This window comes from Lepidochelys olivacea, assembly GCF_965140295.1.
Source record: "Lepidochelys olivacea isolate rLepOli2 genome assembly, chromosome: 2".
Taxonomy (NCBI): Eukaryota; Metazoa; Chordata; order Testudines; family Cheloniidae; genus Lepidochelys; species Lepidochelys olivacea.
Window position 1 is genome coordinate 243,395,436 of NC_140412.1, and position 24,335 is coordinate 243,419,770.

Consider the following 24,335-nt stretch of genomic DNA (forward strand, 5'->3'; position numbering starts at 1 on the left):
AACCAACAGAATATAAGCCAGGAGGTGTAATGCTATGATAAAAGGACAACTACAAGTCTTGGTTGAATAAATGGGAATATCAAAAGTAAATACGTAACATTTACCATTGTACATGGTATTAGGGAGACCACTACTGAAACAGCATGTCCCCACTCATTTCAAGAAAGTAAATTTTCTATTTTTCTTCACATCAAAGAAATACAATATTATCATCAATGACAACACATGGACCATGTGCTCTTCAAAGTGCAGGGTAAGTAAAAAAAGGGGTTTATTGTGTCCATTGTGCAGTTAAGGTCCTAACAGTACTGTAGAGGGGAAAAAAGCAAGTAGTGTGTTGGACAGATCCTTTCGGAGGTAAACATTCCCTTCTGTAATAATCCGCCACTCCCTGAGAGGGGAAACTGTAGTTCAAAATAGGTACACGGGTTCTGTAGGTCTTGATACCTGCCTCTTTAATTTACAGTCTTGAAATTAAGACAAGGTAAAATGCTGTATGACATTTTCTTTTATAGTTCCTGTATGCCTGTTCCAGCTCCAATTGGTAGGTCTCATTCATCTAAGCAGGGTAGCAGGATCTGAGCAAGGTTTCCTATCCAGTGATACACCAGCAGTCTGGTGGCAACTGTAGCTTTGACACTATAAACAGCGATACTCTCCTCCTCCTCCACTCAAAATCACAACTGTGGGTTATCAGGCAGCAGAGGGATGGTGGTCCTGTCCAGGCAGGAACATTTTCATGGAGTCCAAGGCAAGAAGAGACCACTGTCTGACCTCTTCTATTACAGGGCCATAGAACTTCCCCGAAGTCAGTCCTAGACCATACCTTGTAGAAAAACTATACACTCTTGCTTTAAAATGGCCAGTAATGGAGAATCCTTCACAACCCTTGGTAAATTGTTCCAATGTTAATTATTCTCACTAGTAAAAATGTATACCTTATTTCCAGTCTGAAATGGTCTAGCTTCAACTTCCAACTACTGAACATAACGGGGCATACTAGGTCAGACCAAAGGTCCATCTAGCCCAGCATCTTGTCCTCTGGCAGTGGCCAATGCCAGTCACCCCAGAGGGAATGAACAGAGCAGGTATTCATCCAATGATCCATCCCTTGCCATCCCTTCCCAGCTTCTGGCAAACCAAGGCTAGGGCAGTGGTTCTCAACTTATTTGTCACTGTGGGCCACATATGCGTTACCTGGGCTGCAGGGGCAAGGCAGCCTCTTCCCCGGACCCTGCTGCGCTGGATAGCCAAGACCCCACTGAGCTGCCGGAAACCTGGACCCCGCCATGCGGGCCAGCCTTTAGCACAGCTGAGCTGGGCCACAATTGTGTGCTAACTGGGTTGCACATGGTCCAGGAGTTGACAACCGGTAAGCTAGGAACACCATCCCTGCCAATCCTGGCTAATGGCCATTGATGGACCTACCGTCCATAAAATGTATCTAGTTCTTTTTTGAACTCTGTTATAGTCTTGGCCTTCACAACATCCTCTGGCAATATTCTTATGTTCTAGACAGACAAGGGCTCCCTGCAAACACTATTTTTAGCCTGGTGGCTTGGTCACGATTCAATTTGGGTCAACATTTCCACCCCCAAAGAAACTGGGCACAGAAAAACAAGTTCATCTACCTCAAGGAAACAGATCAATGTGAAAGCTATTGTAACTGTATAACACACAGATTTTTATTTTTATTCTTTTATGTCGGTTTTCATATGAGTTTAGTGTAATTTAACTAAAATGAATCCATGACCTGAGCTTGTCTGCTCTGATAGAAGTATAATCTCATGGTAAAAAGTTTGAGAACCACTAACATGAACCCTCAAATATAAAATTCCAAGCACAATCACTTATTTCAGATAACAGCATTACCAAAAATTAAAAGGATTCCATGCTATTTCAGTGGTTCCCAAATATTAACCACCTGCGAACCCCTTTCATTAAAATGAAGTCTCGTGAACCCCTTCCTAAAAATGAATAAAGGAAAGGAGTACTTGTGGCACCTTAGAGACTAACAAGTTTATTTGAGCATAAGCTTCCGTGAGCTACAGCTCACTTCATCGGATCACAAAAGCTTATGCTCAAATAAACTTGTTAGTCTCTAAGGTGCCACAAGTACTCAGTTTCTTTTTGCGAATACAGACTAACACGGCTGCTATTCTAAAAAAATGAATAGTTTGATCGATATTCTCCCTTACCTCAGCATAAATTATAAAGCAGTGATCTTGGCAATACAAAGTTTGTTTTTATGACATTATACATTATCAATCATTACAGTGTTTTTATTACATTATGAAAACAGTAACACTCTTCCAAGATCTCACTTTTGTAGCTTGTATCACTTTTGATTAAGCCGGTTATAAAACAAGGCTCCTGTCAGAGGAGCCAGTAGTAAAGAGGGGCACGGGACTGAAGTCCCCATGCACTCTGCTGGAAAAGTGGGGGGGCCCATGGAGGCCACATGATCCTCATCACCCCCACATACTGGCACCTCTGGCTCCTATGTTGCATCAAGGCGTATCAGATGTGAAACAGCATGAAGTTACTTAAGAAACCAACTCAAAGAGTTCCTCCTACACAAGCATGCAAGTCTTGAGCAGTCCAGGAGAACAACGCACATAACAAAGCTTAAACTTGTTCTTCATAATAATTTAAAAACACTAGCAGCATATTTAATTTTAAAAACAGCAAAAAAATATCCACCTCTCTTTCTATTTTGTAAGAGGAATCTTGAAGTTTAAATCTCCTCAGTCAGATAGATATGCTTGCTTTGATCTGCTTAGCTCTTGGAAGTTCCCAAGGCTCTGAACTGCTGGCTTCGTACTGCCCAGGGTCCCTATGGAACCTCCTGTAACATGGGAGTTCATGATGCCCAGTTTGGGAACCACTGTGCTATTTCTTTGCCTTTGTTAAAAAAAAAAAATTTTAAAAAAGTGCATCCATATAAGCCTTAGGGTGAAAATACCACAAATTAGAAGTCAAACCAAAAATCTCCCCACTGTCCATCCGACACCCTGATATAGGAAAACCGCAGTTGTAAAACTCTGAGGGGACACCTAAAACTTTCCTAAAAACTGAGACTTCAAAAAAATAATGGGGAAATAGCCTATTGGGCTAGAGCACACAAGACATTTTAGATTTAAAGGAAATAGTTTAACACTGAAGGTAATAAAATAGGTTTACCTATAAATACAGGAACAACCTTGTATCGGGCCCAGTAAGTCAAAGACTATGTCTACACTTCCACTTATGTTGACAAAACTTACGTCGCTCATTGGTGTGAGAAACACCCACAGTGACATAAATTTTGCCTGCATAAGTGCTCGTGTGCATAGCACTATGTTGTGGGAATGCTCTCCCCTGTCGGCAGAACGTGGCTACAAGAGCGATCTTACAGTGGCACAGCTGTATTGGTACAGCTGTGCCACTGTAAGCTTGACAGTGTAGACATGGCTTAAGGGAAGACTATTCTGGAGTCAAAGATTTTTCACTGAGAATGGTGTCTCCAGTCCCTGACATTCAAAACTAGGATCAGTTAACAGAAGCACACAAGCTTAACTCAACTGACAGTATCCGTTAATACCAAAGTTTCAAACTGGATAAAATCATACCAGATGTTAAGTGTTTTTTTTGTTTGTGGTTTTTTTTTTTGGGGGGGGGGGGGAGAAGGAGAGAATCTAATGGCCAACAGTATCTAGTACCATGCATGCTCAACTGGCATGAGCCGCTGTAGAAAACAACGTCCTACTTTCTAATTATGCCTCTGTCACTAATTCACTCTATAGCCTTGGTCAATTCACAACTTCTGTTTAAGTTTACAGATCTGTAAGATAGTGATAACTAGCCGTCAGAGCTTTGTGAATATTTATTAATATAATCAGAGTTCACTTATTATCAAAAGCGCTACAAGTAGCATTACAGCCAGTGATCTTGAGACTCCAACGTCAGCATACAATTAAAATGGAACAATACTAGACCCCTCTGGACTACACACTATACACAGAAGTAGACTCTTTTGAAGAGCTTACAGCGAGAGTGCATCATGAATGTCAAGTCTTTAATGCTAGTGACATTTTTAATAAAACAAAACTCTGCTCATATTCAGTAGATACAAGTATCAATTCCCCTTGTTCACCTTTCACTCCTGATAAGTAGAAGCAATTCAGAACTCAGAGAGCCAAGTTTTCAAATCCAACTATAGCAGCAGACTGAAATAATTCATGCATAGAATTGAATTAATGCTATCAGGTGACATATAGACATTCAAGGAATTAACTTCTGAAGTGGTGACAAGATGCCTCATGTATAGAAAGTTATTCCCTAAAGAGATTATAGTGGAGGAAGTAAGACTAGAGAAATAAAAAGGTTATGTATTAACATAGTAAACATTCACATAGACCATTTGCTGTGCCTACAATGGAGAGTCATTTTAAGAAATTCCAAGGGTAAGAGGACGTTTTTTGGCAGATGGAAAGTGGGCAGTTTTGGAACTAAAAGCACAGTACATAGCAGAAACTCACACCATTAAAGCCACTGAGGAAAGCATGTATGAGAACCACAACAGAAATAAGCTACAATGTTTAACTTGGTTCCTCATTTAGCTCTTATGTTGGCCAGCTGAATTACCAGAATTGTAATCATGGACCTCAACTAGGAGATTCTGGCACATCAGAATTCTAAAACAGAAATTTATTCAAGGTCAAATATTCCTTTGTACCATTTTTAGCAAATTAATTCTATTGCTTGGGAAAGGAAGGGTCATTTATAATGTTTGTATAGTGAAGAGCATAATGGGCCAGGCTTGTTCCTTCAGTACTACTACAACAAAGAAAGATCTATGGGAAAGATAACTATAAAGGTGGTTATGTATCATAAATTTAATCTTGATAATAGAATCCTATTTTGAAATGGAGTTCAGACTTGTTTTTAATAGGGAAATCAAAACATGTTCAGCAACATTGAGATAAAAAAGTTATGAGTAACTCCTTACTCATCTACTCAGTGACAATTATGTTATCAGTTTTTTCCCCCACCAAGCATTTTGTACAATACTTTAATGTATCAAATCTTAATGACATTTAGAAGAGAGTTCTGTGTTAATTTGAAGAGGACCAACAAATAGATAGGAGACATTACTTTATTATTTTAGCACAGGTACCTCAAGGACATTAAAATCTTTGCATTACTTAGTTTTAACAGCCAAACAATTTAAGATTCACAACCTAGATTAAAGACATGTCACTACTAGACTGTATCTAACTCAAAGATTAAAAGAAACGAAAGAATGACAGTGTTCAGCTGATTTTACTTTCATGAAGCATTATGTAAAGAACATTAATTTTCTTACCACTAATACAAAAAAAACCCCTTATCTTTAGTATTTATTTTACATTATTCAGGCTTTTTAAAGTGTCTTTATCAGGAAGCTTTAGACAAGAATGTACTAAATGTAATGTGATTCATGCCCCATAGTTTCCTTATTCATATAATACTTATGTCCATAATATCCACTGATCTGCTAGTTTTCTTGTAGCTAATGGGAATTTTTTTGAATTAGCCAGTGAAGTACAAAAAAAGCTGCCATGTGGCTCTCTGAATCGTTTTTACATATCTCATACTCCAAGGGCAGTAGCATCCCCAATACTACAGTGAAAGTTGCAACATTTTCTTTTCAAATGCTTAAACACATAAAATATGGACATAAAAATTCCTTCTTAGCTGAAAGTTCTTCAACTCCACAATATTATCTTCAAAGCAGGAATAAAAATTAGGGCCAGTATTGCTGGCCCTGAATTTTAAAGGATAAAATATAGCTTCATCTAATTACAAAACTGGTTCTCATTTTTGGCAGGTGGACTACTCAGATATTGTAATTCAGATAAACCTGTACATTTTTGACCCTCTAAGTAATATGTACTACATTTACACAAAGTATCTCTTACAAAAACCCGTGATCCAACATGTGTAAACCACAGTCATCACAAGCGACTAAATCACACATATGCCAGAAAGACACACTACCCAAGGGGCTGGAATGGCTCTAACATCTGTAGTCCTAGTTTAACTCCACACTTGTTCAAAAATGGAACACTCCCAGAAAAATTACGCAAAACAGTGTCAGTGAAATCCAATTTATATATTACACAATACAATACAAGTGGATTTTTATTCATATGAATTTTTGAATTAGGATTAGTGTCAATGTGTAATGGATTGGTATTTATGTGACGAACACCACGTTAACATGCACCACAATGTACATAGGGAGTAATTCTGCAAATAGTTAGGACTATGCACCTAAATACTCCTGTATAGAGTTCACACAGGAGTAACTATATGCACACTTGTAACTCTTTGCAGACACAGGCCCTCGCTGCACATGTATTGCATAACACCACCTGCGGATTTGAAAATGCCTTCAATAAGAATACACCATTTAACAATCATAGAATATCAGGGTTGGAAGAGACCTCAATGCAGTGCAACTAATGCCCCTCATATGCTACGTTTACCCACTATTGATCATGCCCACTAAGGGCTTCTGAAACTGCTAGTATCTATCAATGTAAAATTTCAGTGGCTAGCAGCTATATCTTCTAGTCATTATAGGGGTGAATTCCAATTTTGCCAAAGCCTAAGCTTGAAAGCAATATAGGTAAGACTAAAGGTCTAGGGAATGAGACATGCTGAGTCAGTTTAAATAAATACTTAGGCTACAACAGTGAGTAGAGCAGTGATCCCCGAACTGTGGCCCCCTCATCCCCAAGGACTATTTGGGGAGGCACGCAGCGGGACCTGTGCCAGCCCACACAAGGAGCAAGCACCAAACTTCCAGCTCTACTCCACCCCCAGCATCATTCCTACCCCAACACTGTTCCCTTTATCCAACTTTTCAATCAGCTCTTCACTCTTTCATGCATGCTACCTTTAAAGCCACTGCATTGCCCTTCAAATTTCTCCTTACTATACTTCTGCCATGATGCCTATAAAACAATTGACAATTAGACAGCTGGAGAGATGTAACTGCTGCTTATCAGTTGAGGATTATGATCAGTATGTTATCGTGTGCTTAAGTCAACTATTTGTCATATCCGCCTGGTATCCTGTCTTATATTTAAATTATAAGATCTTGGGGCATGGATAATCTTTTTGCTATGTTGCACAGTGTGTACCACAATGGGTCTGATCCTCAACTGGGGCCTCTAGGCACTACCGCAAGACAAAAAAAAAAAACAAAGCAAAGACTGGGAATCAAACAAGTTCAAAGGAGAGAAGATTGCATCCTTTTCTTCCTCTCACAGCATAAACTAAATTTCTTTCTAGGCATGTTTGGAAAGGAGCCACTCCCTTAGCTGAATCAATTGGCACCAAGTCTATCAGTTCAAATAAACCCTTTGAGTAGAAAGAACAGGAAAAGCAAATTTTATGTATATAAAACCGGAATGCTGTATTGCAAGCCTAGAATCTTCATCCAACAAGTTCTTCGGAAACTATACAGGTGTCCACCTTTATACCAGAAACTGAAGATAACATTTTTATTTTCATATGGCGTTCTCACTATACAAGTAATTTAGAAAAAACCTTGAGAAAAGCAGGATTTTTAAGTGAGACATGATGGTATAGTCCTCACAAATGAACTTGTGAAGCTTATACACATCCAAAAAAATCAATGAAGTGTCAAATTTAAAGTTTTACATAATATAGAGTAAGAACATCAGTATTAACTTGGCTTCTCCTGTTCTTTCCACCCACTTCTCCTAGGGGGTCTCATTCACTCGTGCTGCTTTGCATGCATGGAAAGAAAACAGCTATCCATAAAGGGGTTTTATTTTGAAGGTCAGTGGGCAAAAATGAAACCTAACGAATCTAGCCCAATAACTACTCTAAGCTACCTAAAAAGGTACTAAAGTAATAGCCTAATCCCTAGAAGCAAGGGATGTAGATGCTGCCAATGTTCCATCTTGCAGTCACAGGCAGTAAGAAGGAACTGAGCGATGGTTGAGGCCCCACTGTCCTGTATGCCTTTCGCTACAAGAATCAAGAGGCCATTCAGCGTGCAGGTGCCAACCCAAAGGAAGGGCACTGCTATTCAAAAAGGCCTTGCCTGCAAGATCAGATTCTATTTGCACCAAGGATAGAAATTGCATCACTTGAACAATTCTTACATACAACAAGGTTACTGAACTACAGAGAGATAAGGTGGGTGAGGTAATATCTTTTATTGGACCAACTTCTGTGGGTAAGAGAGAAGCTTTGGAGCTACAAAGAACTCCCTCCTATCTTTAATGCACATAGCATGTAGAAACGGAGAACGGAGTTGGCACAATTTGGCCAGCTAACTTTTTGTGGACCACTAGCATGTGTTCCACAGATCACTAGATCATCCCCACAGTTTGGGAACCATTGCACTAAACATTAATTGAGATCACGATCCTATTTCATATAGACCATCAAATAATAACAGTAGTCATTAATGATCTGGGCCATATTCTAACCATGGCTAAAGCTACCACCATATTAGGTGAGCAATCTCATCTTCTACAGCATCCTTTAGTCAACTCTGTACAAATTATTCTCAAAAACTTCCTTACTCCAGTAACCTCCAGTTACACTGCTGAAAAACTTGTTAGCAAAATTTACCTGTATAAACAGTCCATGTAGTCGGCCCCTTTACTGTATTCTTCCCAGTATCTATGATACATAACCAGTACTTGTTCTTCAGATTCCAGAACACGCTATGAAGGAAAAAACATGCCATATTGTAAACGTTCACTTCCAAATGTAATGGCAAAATATCATGTACCTATGCACGTGCAGTATATTACAATTCTGACAGCATAACAGAGTCAATCGATTACTATGAGTTTCAGTAGTGTACTTCAAGCCATAAAGACAAACTGAGACAGTCCCTATTTCACGGAAACTTGATTTATACTACATGCTGGAAAAAATATAGTTTGATTGAGTCAATGGGTATATGAATGACAAAAATAGAATTGCTGAAATATCCTCATTAGTACATGTTTATAATGCAAATACTCAGCTGGACAATGCTTTGGTAATCTAATTTTCTGCTTCCCCATCCTCTCCCCTCCCTCCTTTTTTCAACTTTTTTACCAGTAAACAATAAAGAAGTATAAGCGGCTTTTGGAAAACTATTTAAATAATTATAGTTGAAGTTATCCAGTCACACTAAACACATTTACAATCCCCCTCAAGCCAACAAAATGTAACAAACTGTACTACTTTTGGGTTATGAGACCATATTTTATGCTCCCTTTAAGGAGTAGTGAAAGCAGCAAGAATATGTGCTCGTCAGCTACATCTATCCACATAGGACTTGCAGAATTTCTTTGTTAAGTACAGTGACAAAACATGCATATTTTTAGTCATATAATAGTTACCTTGTGCAAATGGCGTACATGATTTTCCAAAAAAAATTTAGTCTCCGTATAAAGTCTCTCTCCAAGAGGTTCTGGATAGGCCACACATAAAGCATAAATGTCCCTGAGTTTGAAGTCAAGGTTTAAAAGGTTCTTTAAACAGGTTTTGTAAATTTAAGGTTATACTTATGTTTTTCACATTTTGGATAAATCAGAATTATAATGTGTCACACAGGTGTATGCACAATACTTCTTTGGATACCATTTCTTCGAACAGTAAGACATTAGGCACACTGTTTTAAAACACCTTGGCCAAAGTACACATTTAGACACCTAAAAAATAGCCTGGTTTTCAAAGTGCTGGGCGCCCAACAATTCAGTGCTCAGCACTGTTTAAAATTCGGTCCCTTATTGTCTAAGGATGAATTTAGGCGCACTTTTTAAAGTCTTGCATCATTAGCTTTACTAAAAGCATATGGTCTTAAGTTACCACTTCATTGCATTTTTAGAGATCTATGAACTTAGTGAATTACCACCACACATACTAAGAAAAATCAATTTATATAGGTTTTGGAATCCTAGTATTTAACAACTGTATTAGTAAAAGAAGTCTTTTGTAGTGGAAACTAAAAAATAAAGTTGATGGATTTTTGACAAGTATTTACCTTGCTCTGTGAGAAATATAACTTCCCTGGTTTCTGAAGCTGTGACCTTTTAAAATAAAAAGGTTAGGTAATTTCAAAAACTGAAGAATTATTTTTCACACTCAACCAAAATAGATGCTTTTTATTTGCCAAAAATCATCCCCATCCTATATAGAATTATGAGTATATTAGAATTTTTATGCTTGCTATTTTTGGGGTATGGAGAGAAACTGACACTGAAGAATGGATCCACTTTTGCTCTTATGACTTGCTTAGTTAAGTGTGAAGCAAGCACAAAGCTTGTAGTTGGGAAAGTTGACTAGAAAAGGTAATTTCTCAACAATTTATCACTTGGTCAAGGAAACAATATACATTTTAGAATAAAGATGATTCCTTTACAGATACTAGGGTCACTAGGCAATTTTTTTTAGTATGTATTGCTTAGTAACCTTTGAAAAGTAGAAAGGCAAAAGAAAAAAAAAAATGAAAAACCCATTCATGATGATCCATTTTACTAAGTTTATGTAATCATCCCTGCTAGAAGTACAGTATCTTAGAAATAAACCTTTGCATACAAAAGATTATATCAACTGCAAGATAGCACACATGACCCATCTTCCTCTAATCATGTACTACATTAAGTTTAGGATGGCATGTTTGCATGCCTGCTAAAAGTTTAAAAGGAGACGGACAGCAGGCAAGCCATTTTCTCATTCAACACCAATAAAAAATATACAAAGAAGTTTCAAAGAAATTTTCCAAACCTACTGGTAATTCTTAGTTTTAAATGCAAGTACAAAAACAAACAAGTCAGAAAGGGGTTTATGTGGTAGCTGGCATCTTAGAAGCCAAGAATTGTAATCTGTGTGTGGAGTATTATATTAATATAAAACTTTACAAGAAGGGTTCTCCTCAGCATGCAAAGAGGGAAGGAAATTATTGGGTGGAAACCCTGGTAAAACACATTTATCATTTAACAGTGTGGTTGGCACCATGCCAATGATTCATAGGGATGACATATTAGAAACAGCATGAATTTCCATGTTGATCACTTAGAGTGAGGATTAGCCAGTTTGAAAAATCTTGATACATGGGATGAATGGATACAGCAGGTCTTCTCTGGGAAATTGAGGACATTCACTATGCCGTCACGTTGAACTCATACACAAAGAAATTCCTTCCTGAAGAAAATGGATTATATGACATCTTAGCTTTCAGCAGGCTCCCTGATTTTCCAGGGAAACAGTATACAAATGTAGCTCACTTTCCACAATACTATAGCACAGAAAACAGAATAGTGGAGACAAAGTAGTCTATTTTTTCTTGTCAACAGACAGGCTGGGTTTGGTTGCAGGGGTGGAACCCAAACACAGAAGGTGCAGCAGTACGATGGTAGAGGTGGTCTCTGAAATTCTCCATTACAGAATACCACCACATCCTCCTGCATGGGGATCAGTGAATAGTTCTGTGCACTTGGATTCTGGGGAGATCCTTGGCTTGAGGAAGGAAAAAAGCAGGCATACAGGCGGTAGCTTAGACATGGTTAACAGGACACCAACTCTCTGGCATTCTTGTCCTTGAAAAATTACATCTTCGCATTGATCTTTGACACACAGAGATCCAAAACTTGGGAACACACCACTGGGACACTAAAGTGAAAAATTCATTGAGACACTTACTTCCAGGTGAAGCTGCAGACTGCTTAGCCACGCTATTGCGGAGCCAAGTGTGAGCCTTCTTGGATAAAAGCAAGCAACTGAATCCACTGGAGAAGGATTGTGGTGTCTCTAAAGAAAAGAGCCCCCAGGATTCTGCTGTTTATTTACTATTCTATAGTCAAGATTTTGACATGGATGAAGAAATGTGCTTAGTCCAGGCAAGACTGTAGGTCTTTTATGATCTGATAGTTCCAAACTCGGGGTAACAGGAGACAAATTTTGACTTGTGGTCCCCTTTGCACTCAAATTGCATAGACTCACATGCATCTCTCTTGGTGGAATCTTTAGCTTTTTTTCCTTCAGGGAGCTGTGTGGCCAGCTTCTGAGAATCAAACTTGAAGAGTCCTCATGGGCCGAAGGCAAGATGTTTATACAGAACACCACAGTACACAGCAACCTCATGAGGGTACCAATAATTCTGGATAGACAAAGTGACAGAAACCAGTTTCCATCCTGAGCTTGCTGATTTTCCATGAGCAAGATGTGCCCTTCAAGTGCTAGAATTGCTCACTGTGCCATTCGTCCTGGGGACCACAAAGAATACAGAGTAAAATCCCTTAAATGCTGCTCTCTCAGTGGGACAACTTAAGTGCCTCAGTTTCCAAAAATTAGAGATCGCTGTTGACACTATATGTCACTACAAGACTGGAGAAAGCTGGGGATAGTTTGTTGTGAAGAGCAGGATTAAAGGAGCTCCACAGCATATCCTAATTCATATCCTGTGTGTATTAGATAGATTGTTTATTTTTAATACATAGAAAGTCTTGCCCTTACTTCAGGGCCATAAGAAGGTGTCAAAATGGCTTTTGTTGGATCTGAAGAGGCTCAAACCCTAGTTCCCCTTCCCATCATTCCAAGCCTTTCCAACATATGGAAAATTCTCTTTTCTTACAGCTCCAGGCTCAGAAAATCTTCTGAGGTGCCATAATTGCTTTGGCCAAATAACTCAACAAAAGCTTTTTTAAAATAAAACACAGATGAAGCTACTTGACTTATTCATCTGCCTTCCAGGTAAGCAAGCACACCTGCCTAGGTTAGAAGCGCTAGCAAAAGTAGAGAATTTAATAGCGTCAAATGCAAAATCTACCAGAAATGCAGATAGTAGAATTCTCTCTCAGTACTAAACTTAAATTTTCTTGCCCTGACAGATTTAACTCATTACTCAAGGCTATCCTGTTAAAGTAAGTTGTTTTGACAGAAGCCTGAATAATACCTGCCAAAGCATTAGACTTCTTCCCCAGAAGAATTCTTCTTCCCCGTCTTTAGGGAAGAAGTATCCCTTAGCTGGAATAAACTTTATACTTAGCTAAGAAGCTACAGCTGAAGTTATAGCTACTTGAGGAATCTGTTCAACTACTTCTTGACTTCTGTAAGCATGCTGAATATAAGCAACTACCTGCACTGTTTGAATTTCACAGGGGCTTCCCACTGTAAGCAAATAATTTTCTTTATCGATTTGTGCACTAGTATCACCAACTCCTGTTTGACCCTTCAGAAAAGTATTTAACTCAGGTTGGATCTGCAGCTTCTCTAGCCAATGGAGTCAAACAGTAACTGAATCAGACAGGCATCCTCTAGAATACAGTATCAGGAATAAGAAGGAAAAAGTTTATTTTTGTGGTTCTTCCTTCCCCATCCTGGCACAGGAGTAAGCTCACTTTCTTTCTTGGTTGAAGTGGAAGAGCCTTCTGAGTAGCAGTAGGACATTAAAAAAATAATTCTATCGAAGGCAAAAAAATTATGTTTAATTAGAGGAAAAAAACCTGTGAAATACTCAGACTGTTGGCTCCCAAAAAAAGGGTCAGTTCATATAGATAATTTAGAGATAGTGGAGGCGATTCCTCAGTCAAGCTTGTCCTCACAGTTGGCTAAAAGAAATACCTCTTCCCTCACAAAGGAAGTCCCCTAAGAAAGAAAAGGGTGATTAAAAATCCCTGTTAATGTCCCAAAAATATCCATTTCCAAACCAAGACGTGCCTAGTCATTTCTGTCCTGGGGTCTCTCCTGTCCTTTTGGGAGATGGAATGGAATCCTGCTTCTACTATGCAAGGGTTTATCTTGAACAATGGAAGCCAGCTGTCCTTTCATTTCAGCCGCTATATCTGACAGCTGGCTAAAGCCAAATAAGTTGAGGCACAACTGGCACATGTCCCTAAGTAGAGAGAAGAGGTTGCAAGAGCATGTGGAGTATGTATGTGACACTATGAATGGCAGCTGTCACTTGCATTGTGCCTGAGCCAGCAATGCAAAACTAGGCTTGTCTCAGGATAAGGAGAGGATCTAGAAAGGGTGGATAAATATTACCAACCTCATCTCTGAGATCCCCAAATCCTCCTGAACACTCACATCTCAAGGTTCAAAAACCCATCCAGATTAGAATCATATAGTAGCAGAAGTCTCTGAACTGATGCACATCAGACAGAAGCAGAACTTCCAGAGAATTCTTATACAGGCAAGTCATCTGGAACCAGCTGACAAGGGAAGCTCACATCCCATTCTGAAGACTGGCAGCCATGTCCATGCAACAGACTCCAACTTGAAGAAAGCCTGAATTATGCTGGCATCCTATTTAAGAGTGTAATTAAGATAGGAGTGTAAAAAAAAAAAAAACCACAAAAGGTAAATCCAGACTCCCAGATTTCTAGTCTCTTGCAGAATCCTTTGTGAAATGTTAGGGGGAAAACAGAGCAGGAAATACTACTAGCATTTTATACCCAATTGAAATATTCTATATACAGTATCCTTTATTTCGGATGTCCCCAAGTCTATTTGGTTGGCTGAAAAAGTGACTATTCAGGTGTGAAAAGCCAAGGCACCTGGAATTCTGCAATTAAATGTGAATCTGGATATTGTGGAACAGACTAAAGGAAAAACAAAACGCCACACTATTCTGCACTGTTGAACGTCATCTTTCTAAAGATTTACTTTTATTGTTTAACAGTGTGCGAACTAAAAAAAGGCAGTTAGCTACCTTACCCCAATAAAATCTGACAAAAAATACTGGTGTCCTGCTAGCTACTGATTAGAAGCTTTGCCACACCAAATTGTTCGATACGTTAACATTCTAAATTAAAAAGTTACTCTCAATAGTTAAGATACTTACAGTAACAAGTTTTAAACAAAAGCAAACTAGCATCTGTACTGTGATAAAGCTGCACAGTGAAATAATGCCAGAACAATTTTATTTCTGTGGAGGTGCAGACAGAGGAAATCTGAAGGTCAAAAGGTAACTAAAAAGGAGTCATGCTTTAAATAAAGAGACAGTCTGTGAGCTGCTCCTTATCAGAGGCAGGTAACACTATTCAGTTGGTATCCCAAAACTCATTTATTCTGTTTTTGTCATCATTTTAAAGAGACTTGTTCTAAATAAAAAGACAACCCTATAAAAAGAAGATCAATAAACCTCAGGCTCTGTTGGAATAGAGGGGAGAAGCAAATGCCAGAAATGAGGTTCATCCATTGAGAGCACCATCCCTCATTGAAATACCACTCACCCACTTTGACCACTCAACTCCATCTCAACTCCTGTAAATAGGTCTCCATTTTTGCAGTGTACACTGCTACAAAATGTGGTCTAGAATCAATTGGATTCCTTTTTCTGTAGCAATATAAATACTAAGTTATTCACAGTAAATATTAGGTTTCTAATACCATACCACAATTAAAAACTAAATACTTCCTCCTCCTCCCCCTAATTCTTCATAACCATCTTCTGGTTGTAGCAGTTTATTTTAAAAATTGATGGTATAAACGGATCAGACTGATCAATAGTGCTATAATGAGTAAGTGTGCTAAATAGTGAGAGAGTTTTAATACGACAGTTCAAAATGCCTTTGCCACATTACTTCTCTAGGTTACGAAGTCTAATAAAAGACAAGAAAAATAAAGGCAAATGGTGTAACATTTCCTTCGTATACATTTAAGACAAGTTAGTATAAGGTTAAAGCCCTTGCAAATATCTAAAATCTGAACTCTCTTACGAAACAGGTTGTTCCAAAACTAAACTATGTTCATTTAACCAAGACATCTGAAGCTGTTGTAGCAGGTGAGTGGGATGCAGCTTGTAAAAAAAGCTGGCTTTTTAAAACTAGCTTTTTATTTTTTAAAGTGTCACTGTAAGAGCATCTGAATTACTAAATGATTGTTCCAAATCTGAAATAAACTGTAACACTGACTGTACAGAAAAAAAATTGGTAATGTCATTAATTTTTGAATACCCACTAATGAGACTTGTGTTGATGTATATAATTTACTTAAGCTAGTAGAAGCTCCAAAAAGAGCCAATCTTTGCTTAGAAACTACAAGCTACAGAAGCTCATCCTGCTGCAGAGGATATTCCAAGAAGATCTCTTCCTCTCCTATAGCTGCAAGATGCCAAAATAGTCACTATGTTGCCACGTTCTTAAACATGGAGTTAAGAGTTTTTGACCACCGGGGTCCTAGGAATTACATCAAGGGCCTCCACTAAGCATATTTTGGTAGTCTGCTAGTATGTGTTCTCTAGTTGACTGATGTTCAGTCAGCTGCAGAGTAAGTTCTGAAGGGGGATCAGTACAAAATTGGTCATGCATGGTTCAAATATAATCTCCATGTTCCTCACACAAAAGTTACAAACTGGGGTTATACAGGAAAAAGGCAGTATTTTTTAACACATAAAAATATATATATATTCAGCTCCAGATAGTGATTTATGAAGTAACAACTTCAACGTCTCCTGAAACATGAGCAATGCTGCCAGCTTGAATTTTTAAAACAATGGCTCCCATGTACAATTTAAAAATAAATAAATAATGCTGTGGTGGGTGATTTATCAGGGCAGGAACACTCATCTTATTCCTTTGCAGGCTCTTGGAGTGCATAACTGTAAATCTGCAAGTATTTTGAATTATTTTTTTAAAAAAAAGATTCTGGCTAACTTCTACATCTCAGAGCTACAGCCTTGCTTTATGCTTCCTTGTGAGATTGTAACATGCAGTTCTTAAACAGCTTATTTTGGTTTTCAGGAGTTGCACTTAAAGAGTAACAGAACAATTTGACAAAATCAAGTCTTCAAAACCAAATCGCTAGTGGCTTTTTCAATTATAGAAGTAACAAGCCTGACTTTTTAAATCTGGCTGTCCCAAAGACAGGGTGAGAAGTCATGACTCCAGACGTGCAATTAGAAAAGGGTTTCTAATGCAAGAGCCATCAGAAAACTTGTTGTCCTCAAAAGTGAGGTGGTAAGTGGACTTGCAACAAACTCAATGTTATGTTATTATTTAGGGACACAATAGAAAGCCATCTACTCTGAAATGCAAACAGCTTGTTAAATGGGACGTAGATTCAAAAGGCTCTTCCCTTTTTGTAAACTTATGTGGTAGAAAGCTAGGTATCAAATTTGTCCTGTAGTATGTGGACTCCTAGGTCTGAAAATGACTGCTTCTCAGAAGGATTCAGACTGCAGGTGAGTCTCTGAAAAGTCGCTTAGAATTCACCCATTATTCCCCATAACAAGGCAGCTTTCCCCTATGAAGGCAAAAAAAAAAAAAGTCAGTAGGTTATGTCTCTTCATTATGCTAGAGGCCTATTTTAGTTGCGACAACGCTTCTCTCAAAAAAAGAAGATCCTTCATATCGTAAGACTATACGTAAAAGAGGGAAGGGTGAGTATCACCACAAGCTATATTTAAGAAAACAAAAACTGTATTTATCCTTGGCTGTTGGAGAAGAATAAAATGGTATTAAAGCAGGATGCGAGTTGCTAATCTGCAGAAGTTTTTGCCTTGGCCACTATTAAGGAAGTGATCTGAGTTATAACAATTGTGTCTTTGCATGCTATCAAGAATACTTAGAACTAATAAGTGGTTTTACTTGAGTGTACAATTAAAAATAGCTTGCTTTTTAGGAGGAGGAGTCTCAACCTAAACTTTTTTGAATGTAGAACAGTTCCAGCGTAGTGGAAGATTGATATAAAATGAGTTTAACAACAAAAACAAATACCTCTTTGGAAGGGAAAGAAAATAGTTAAAACAGCTCTCATTACACCTACTAAGATTTATCCTGCTGAAATCAATGTGAAAAACTCAGACTTGATTATTTCCACTTCTATACAAAAACAGTGAAAAACAAGTAATTTTGTACAAAACCCCATGTCTTCCTCTCAACGCCTCATCCAAAACTCATTGAAGTCCATGAAATAAGCTCATTCATTCTGATGGATTTTGGAGCAAGCCCACATTACTGTGTTACGAACTGCGATGGCCTCTGTGCTAAAATATATTCATATGTAGAAAAATGAAGTTGAAATTATGTTTAAAGGATACGAGAAGCGGTCATTCCATGTCGCTCTTTCAACATAATCCAACATTACAACGGCTTTAATTGTTGTTAGAAGTTTGTTCCATGTTTCATCAAAATCAACTACTCGTGGTTTCAGGGACATTGTGGGGATTTAGTGTTAATCTGTAGGGGGGGCGGAAAAAAAAAAAAAAGCGTTAGTCTCAACCTCCTAAACATGAAGAAGCAGTCAAACAGAACATTTCAAGAGTTTTTAGAAAGTAACTGATAGAGCCCTGAAACTCTTCTTCCTTTAAAGCACACAGTAATTTCTTTAAAAGCATCACCTTTAAACTTTCTCTTTATATTATAACTATGTACACTGGTGTAATATTGTGAATTAAGGACCCTAAGTAAAAATTAAATGCACTTCTTATTCTAACATTAAAGGTCACACAAAGTCCAAGTCTATGAAGACTGAAGTTAAGCTTTCTAAAAAGTAACATCAAATCTGCCAAACTGAATGGAACAGTGTTTTATAATGTATATTTAACAGGAACATGGAATGTTTACAACTTAACATTCTCACATAATGCTATGATTTGCTTTGGTTGCTTCTGAACAAAGTAAGATTGTCCCTGCCCTAAGGAGCTTACAGTTTCTCAGATGACGTACAACATGCTGAATATATTAAAAGTATAAACAAGTTAGTATTGTGTGCCCTACATCTATCTCAGGCCACCAATATTTGTCATGAAAATTTGTCAGACCAGGCACAACTCTAGCCATCTACCTTTTACTCTGATGATTAACAATGAAAAAGTAGTTCTACATCTTTGCTTGTCAAGAAGTTGTGTATTCTTCTGGAAAACACAAGTATAAGTTTGCTATACTGACCATACATATTTTCCACATGCACACACAAAATAAGCAGGAGGTTAACACTGTAACACACTGAAGAAACGTATTTCAGAATATGCTGCTAACAGAATGAGCAAGTGTTAGTAGCTTAGGCAACACTTTCTTTCCAAATGGTTTTAATAATGTTATGTTATGTGAATACTTGGTAATCCTTAAACCAGGTAAAGTTGACTCCAGGCGTTGTGATCAAATCAGTGAGCCATAGGTTAGGCGATGAGCGTCAATTTTAAAAACATAGGAATTACCATACTAGATCAGACCAGTGGTCCAGCTAGTATAGCATCCTGTGTCTGGCAGCAGCAAGAAACAAAAATTAAGAAACCCTGTACAGACAATGGGTTTATGGGCAGGGATGGTTATTCCCGTAAGATAAAAAAGTTTCTTCCTTATCCCTTTCAGTTAAGGGTTAGGCTTATGCTCTTCACATGCTGTTACATAGTTACTAACAGCGATGGTGAACTGGACAGACTCTACCCTTGAGACTTTGAGATGATCATGCTTGTGAGCTCTATATACATATCAGGTACTTATTCTATTTGAATCCCGACACTTTCAGATCTTCATGATTTAGTACAGTGGAGGACAAACTTTTTGGACTGAGGGCCACAGCTGGATGGGGAAATTGTATGCAGGGCCTGGGCAGGGGTGTAGGAGGGAGTGCAGTGTGCAGGACTGGGCTCAGGGCAAGGGATTGGGGCAGAGGAAGGGTTCGGAGTGCAGGACGGGGCTCAGGGAAGGGAGTTGGGGGGCAGGGTGCAGGAGGGGTTCGGGTTCCAGCCCAGCACTGCTTACCTAAAGTGGATCCAGGGCGGCTCCCTGCCTGCTCTGGCCCCATGCCACTCTGGGAAACGGCAGGAACCATGTCCCTGCGCAGCCATGGGGGGCTCCCCGCACTGTCCTTGCCACACCTCCAGGTACCTCCCCTGAAGCTCCCACTGGCCATAGTTCCCCATTCCTGGCCAATGGGAGCTGCGGGGGGTGGTGCCTGGAGGCAAGGGCAACACACAGAGCTCTCTGCCCCCCCTCCACCCCCCTGACATGGTGCCGACTGCTTCTGAGAGCGGCGCAGGGCCTGCGGCACCATGGGGGTGGCAATCCCGTGAGCCGGATCCAAAGCCCTGAGGGGCCGGATCCAGCCCGTGGTTTGCCCACCCCTGATTTAGTACCTTCAAGGACCTAAAAAAATAGTCAACGGACACCGAAGAGTACAGCGTTCTGTAGCTCAGCTACTTGCAGTGCTTGGTCCATGAGAAGCAGAAAGACCTGTAGTTGTCATTCTTAATTAGAGATGCCTCCTCACAATCCTTCATATTGCCACTGCTTGAACACACAAGGTTCTCTAGTACTTATGAACTTTTCTATGAGAAGGAGGGAGAGAAGGAGGCAGCCCATCCTTTAAGTCAGGAGTGCAGTGTAAAATGTTGGGTTGTGCACTGCAGTATTACAATGTGATCTCCTATAATACTGGAGTGACAATCCTTAGGCACTCAGTAACAGGTTTAATTCAGTCACCTTGAACAACAGTCAAAGTTCATCATCATCCAGAAAGCTCATCCTTTGTTACGTATCTTGATCTGTTGGAAAATTATTCATTTTTTTACATTGAAGCCTTGAAAGGATTATCGTTCAATGACCTTAACTGTCTTGCAGAGAGAAAAATTGTCTCCTTTCTCAAGGAGTAATGACTCTCTATTTGTAACAAAGCTGGTCAACTTGAAGGGTACCAACCTGGTAACATTTAGGAATTCACCGCATGTGTCAGCACACTCACCTACTACATAGTAACTGCTGTTGGTATTTTCTGGAGTCTTCTCTACTGGCTGAAAACTATCCTAACTAAGTAGCATTCTCTACTTTGGCAATAAATTTGCTTCCTTACTGAATGGTTCCTAGCCCAGTGGATTACATAGTTGCTGTGTATGGCTTCTATACAATGTCCAAACAGATTGAGGTCAGCAGGGATTGCTTGAAAGCAATAGAAACAAGGCCACTGACAGTTGGCCTCAGAAGGAAGGTAGAATATCAGTGCTTCAAAGGGTCAAAATTCTGAGAAGTAGTATAGGAGAGGCTTTACCTTACCAAGGAAGCAAAAGATCCAGATATCTTTAGATAAAAGCCAACTCCCCTGGGTCCCAAACTCAGGAACAGGAGTAGCTTTTTATGCTACTGGTATACTCTTATACAGGAAAGACTGTACACATGAATTCCCCCTACAGAAGTGCATGCTTGCGCATGAGACAAAAGAGCACCTAGCCAGGAACAAAATAGTTGAAACTGACAAAGTGCTGTCAAATGCATAAAATTAAAAAAATAAGTCAACCTCTTTTCAATATGCAACGGCAGCAAAAAAGACAAAAAGTGTTCGACTATATAATACAAATACCATTATACAGAAGAATGGTACACTTTCATTTAGTATACCATATTCAAATATTGGCCACTTTCTCTAAAAGAGATATAGAAGAAATAGAGGGTGTTCAGAGATCCCTGACAAAAGTGATCTGAAGCATGGAAAAAACTTGCATATAAAGACTGCAAAGATTAGGTCAGTGTAGTCTGAAGAGGACACAAAGCGGGAAGATGGGAAAAGCATACAAAATAATGCATGATTTAAGAGACAGTAGATGAGGCACTTCTATTTATCTTCTCCAACAGTAACAAAGGGAAATTTAATAAAATTTAAAGGCAGTAAGTTTTGAACTGATAAAAGGAAATATTTTTAAAAATTGGCTTGTGGAACTCATCACTAGAATAACATGAAGAAAGAGAGCTTAGTAGGATTCTGAGCAGTATTGGACATTTATACAGATGAGAACACCAAGTTACATCAAGATACTGTCCTAGGTTCTAAAACAGCAGCCTTTTTCCTGCTAAAAAAAAATTACTATTAACACACACCAAGTGATGTATTAGTATTTTCAGTTTCGTAGAAACATTCAAAACATTTGTAAAATGGACACTACTATGTTTAAAGAAAAGATATTTTCCAGAATCCAGAGATAATATATTGCTACTCTTAACATGAATTGACAAAAATGGCAACAAGTTATAATAAATCCCAGGAAGGGGAGAGATTTGAGGGATATGTCTTCCAAAACGAAGATGAACACCAGTAAAAGAAACAAACCACAACAAAGCAGGTCTTTGGCAACCAACAAAAATTAGTAACTGGTCTTCATCTAAAAGGATTAATCACACAATTATATTAAAATATGTGGGAACACTTTTTGATGAGACCTAAGCAGAAGTTATCTCTGCTCTTTAAGAGTATGAAGGATCCCATGGCAGTTTTTGTATGAGCAGGGTTTAATTGCCATGTCCCCACATCCCCTCAACAGGGTTGGGTGGCATGCTGTGCACCAGTTTGTTGCTGCCCCAATTCTCTCCGAGTATCTCTACAGAAGAATGAATTATCCCCCCCCCCCCCCCCCGCCATGAGGCATACAGGACCAATGAAGCAGTATTTCAGTGGTGCTGCATATATGTAGTCTGTATAGCAGTTTCAGATCCTTTGTGACAAAAAAACCCACAAATGTAAAATATTAACTGGCTTGAGATAGAGTGCTTATTGGAGATGGATACATTATTGCAGTTTTTCTCCAGCAAAGTATTTACATAATTTCTTTTTATAATTTCAAAACATTTTTAGATAGACAACCCGTACTGAATTTTCTGAGGATTAATTAGTTTATAAGGGGTGTTACAAAAACACTTCTGTGTATAAGTGTAGCTACAATGCGGACACACTGCACTACTATAAAAAGTAACAAACTAGTGCATCTTGCTCTGAAGTAAGCTGCATCAGTGCAGATCTACTCTACACCCAGGGGTTTCACTAGTGAAACAGGTAGACATACTTTAACCCCATCGTACATTAGAAGCAGCAAACAGTCTTTGGTTCCCGTCCTCATATGTGCTGTTTATGAGAGTGGGGCTATTAAATGTGATAAACGCAGGTTGTGTGACCACATGCAGGTCCCAATAGTTCTCAGCTATATAAATATGTTGTGAAAACAAAAAGACACAAGGGTGGAGTGCGGGGGCCAGCCAGGGGGAGAAACATTGCCTACTGAAGTTGGAACATCGAAAAGATTTAAGTTGGCCAGTCCAGCAACCTCGAAATGGCCCAGCAGCGGAATGAGTAGGCTGAGTGAGCGGTGGGTCCCTCACCTCCCTGCCCCTCCACACCCACATTATTCACTCCCAAACCAAAAGTGAAACTGGCGGGGACGGGGGTGTAACATTCCCTCGAGGGCCGGGGGCGGATTTCGGGGCCTGCGAGGAACAACTCAGAACGGGTGCAAGGAGTCAAACATGGCCGGGACCTCAACCCGGCGGGGCTTAGCGTGGGGAGAACAAAACCCGTCACGAGGGCCAGGGGTTTTGGGGAGCAGCCAACAGACCCCGGGGGAGAGGGGAAGGAGTCCGCCCTCGCGGGAGGCGCAGGGCCAGCAAATGCGCTCGGCGGTAACATACCCCCCAGAGCCGGGCCCAGCGGATCCAGGCCGTGCGCGAGGAGGTCATACCCCCTCGGAGCCGGGGCAGCCCTCACTCCGCTTCCCCACGGCGTTCGCTGGGGAGCCAGAGGCGCCTCCAGCGCGGGGTTACCTGGCAGCAGAGGCCTGAGTCAGCGGAGCCGGCCGGCCTCCCTCCTCCGTGTCCTGAGGCTGCAGTCCCTGCCCCGCTCCCCCTCCTCACAGCGCTGCCATTACCCAGCCGCGGCCCCCAGCCCAGTCGCTCCGCCGGCGCCGCCAATGCACTGCAGACCGCGGGGTGTGGGGGGGGAAGCCTCCGGACACTCCGGCCCCATCGCGCTCGGGTCCTGCCGGATACTCACCCGCCTCGCTGCGTGCGCCTCAACTCACACAGCCGGCCACTGCTTGCGTCTGCCCAAAGGCGCTGGGCGAACGGCCGGGCCTGGCCGCGATGCACCTCTCCCCCCGGCCGGCCGGCTTTGGTACAGTCCACACTACGGGAAGTGCAGAGAGTCTAAATTCATTCGACTTCTGTTACCGCAAATAACTAATTGAACTCCCCTTAGCGCAAGGCCAGGCGGGGTCCGCATGCGCATGCTTCGCGCTGCTTGTTCGGATTTATTTCCCTTCTCCTCCATGCGCATGCGTTACTCACCAGCTTCCATATGGTTTCTTCTGCGCATGCTCCAGCTCTTCTGTGCAATAAATCAGTCTCCGTGGTGCACTGCACGCACGGCTTGAAATGGAGCCTCATTGGGGCAATACAAGTTAGGCATATGGGACTGCGCTCGCACCGGTCTCCAGCATTGCAGTCGCGGCTCTGCCACTCCACCACGGCTACTGCTCTCACTTTTCCTCCCTGTGCGCTTGCAGCACATCCTGCACACACACCACTGCTGCGTCCTCCCATACAGCCGCGCCACACGACTCGCATGCCTCC

At 40.2% G+C, this 24,335-nt stretch overlaps 1 protein-coding gene across 3 annotated transcripts in view; it reads right to left on the reverse strand.

Annotated features, from left to right (window-relative positions):
* The window catches only part of CUL2 (cullin 2), an 86,433-nt gene extending 62,363 nt beyond the window's left edge, over positions 1 to 24,070 (reverse strand). Inside the window, exons 1-4 of one of the 3 annotated variants that reach the window (XM_084619557.1) lie at positions 24,051 to 24,070; positions 18,047 to 18,185; positions 9,405 to 9,507; positions 8,641 to 8,735 (exon numbers count right to left, since the gene is read on the reverse strand). In XM_084619557.1, the coding sequence (XP_084475683.1) occupies positions 8,641 to 8,735; positions 9,405 to 9,507; positions 18,047 to 18,165 (317 nt within the window). In that variant the 5' untranslated portion in view covers positions 18,166 to 18,185; positions 24,051 to 24,070. Of the gene's footprint in view, positions 1 to 8,640; positions 8,736 to 9,404; positions 9,508 to 18,046; positions 18,186 to 23,528; positions 23,663 to 23,757; positions 23,969 to 24,050 lie in introns of those variants that run through there. The other 2 variants (XM_084619556.1, XM_084619555.1) reach the window with 2 other exon arrangements.
* Between the last annotated feature and the right edge of the window lie 265 nt (positions 24,071 to 24,335).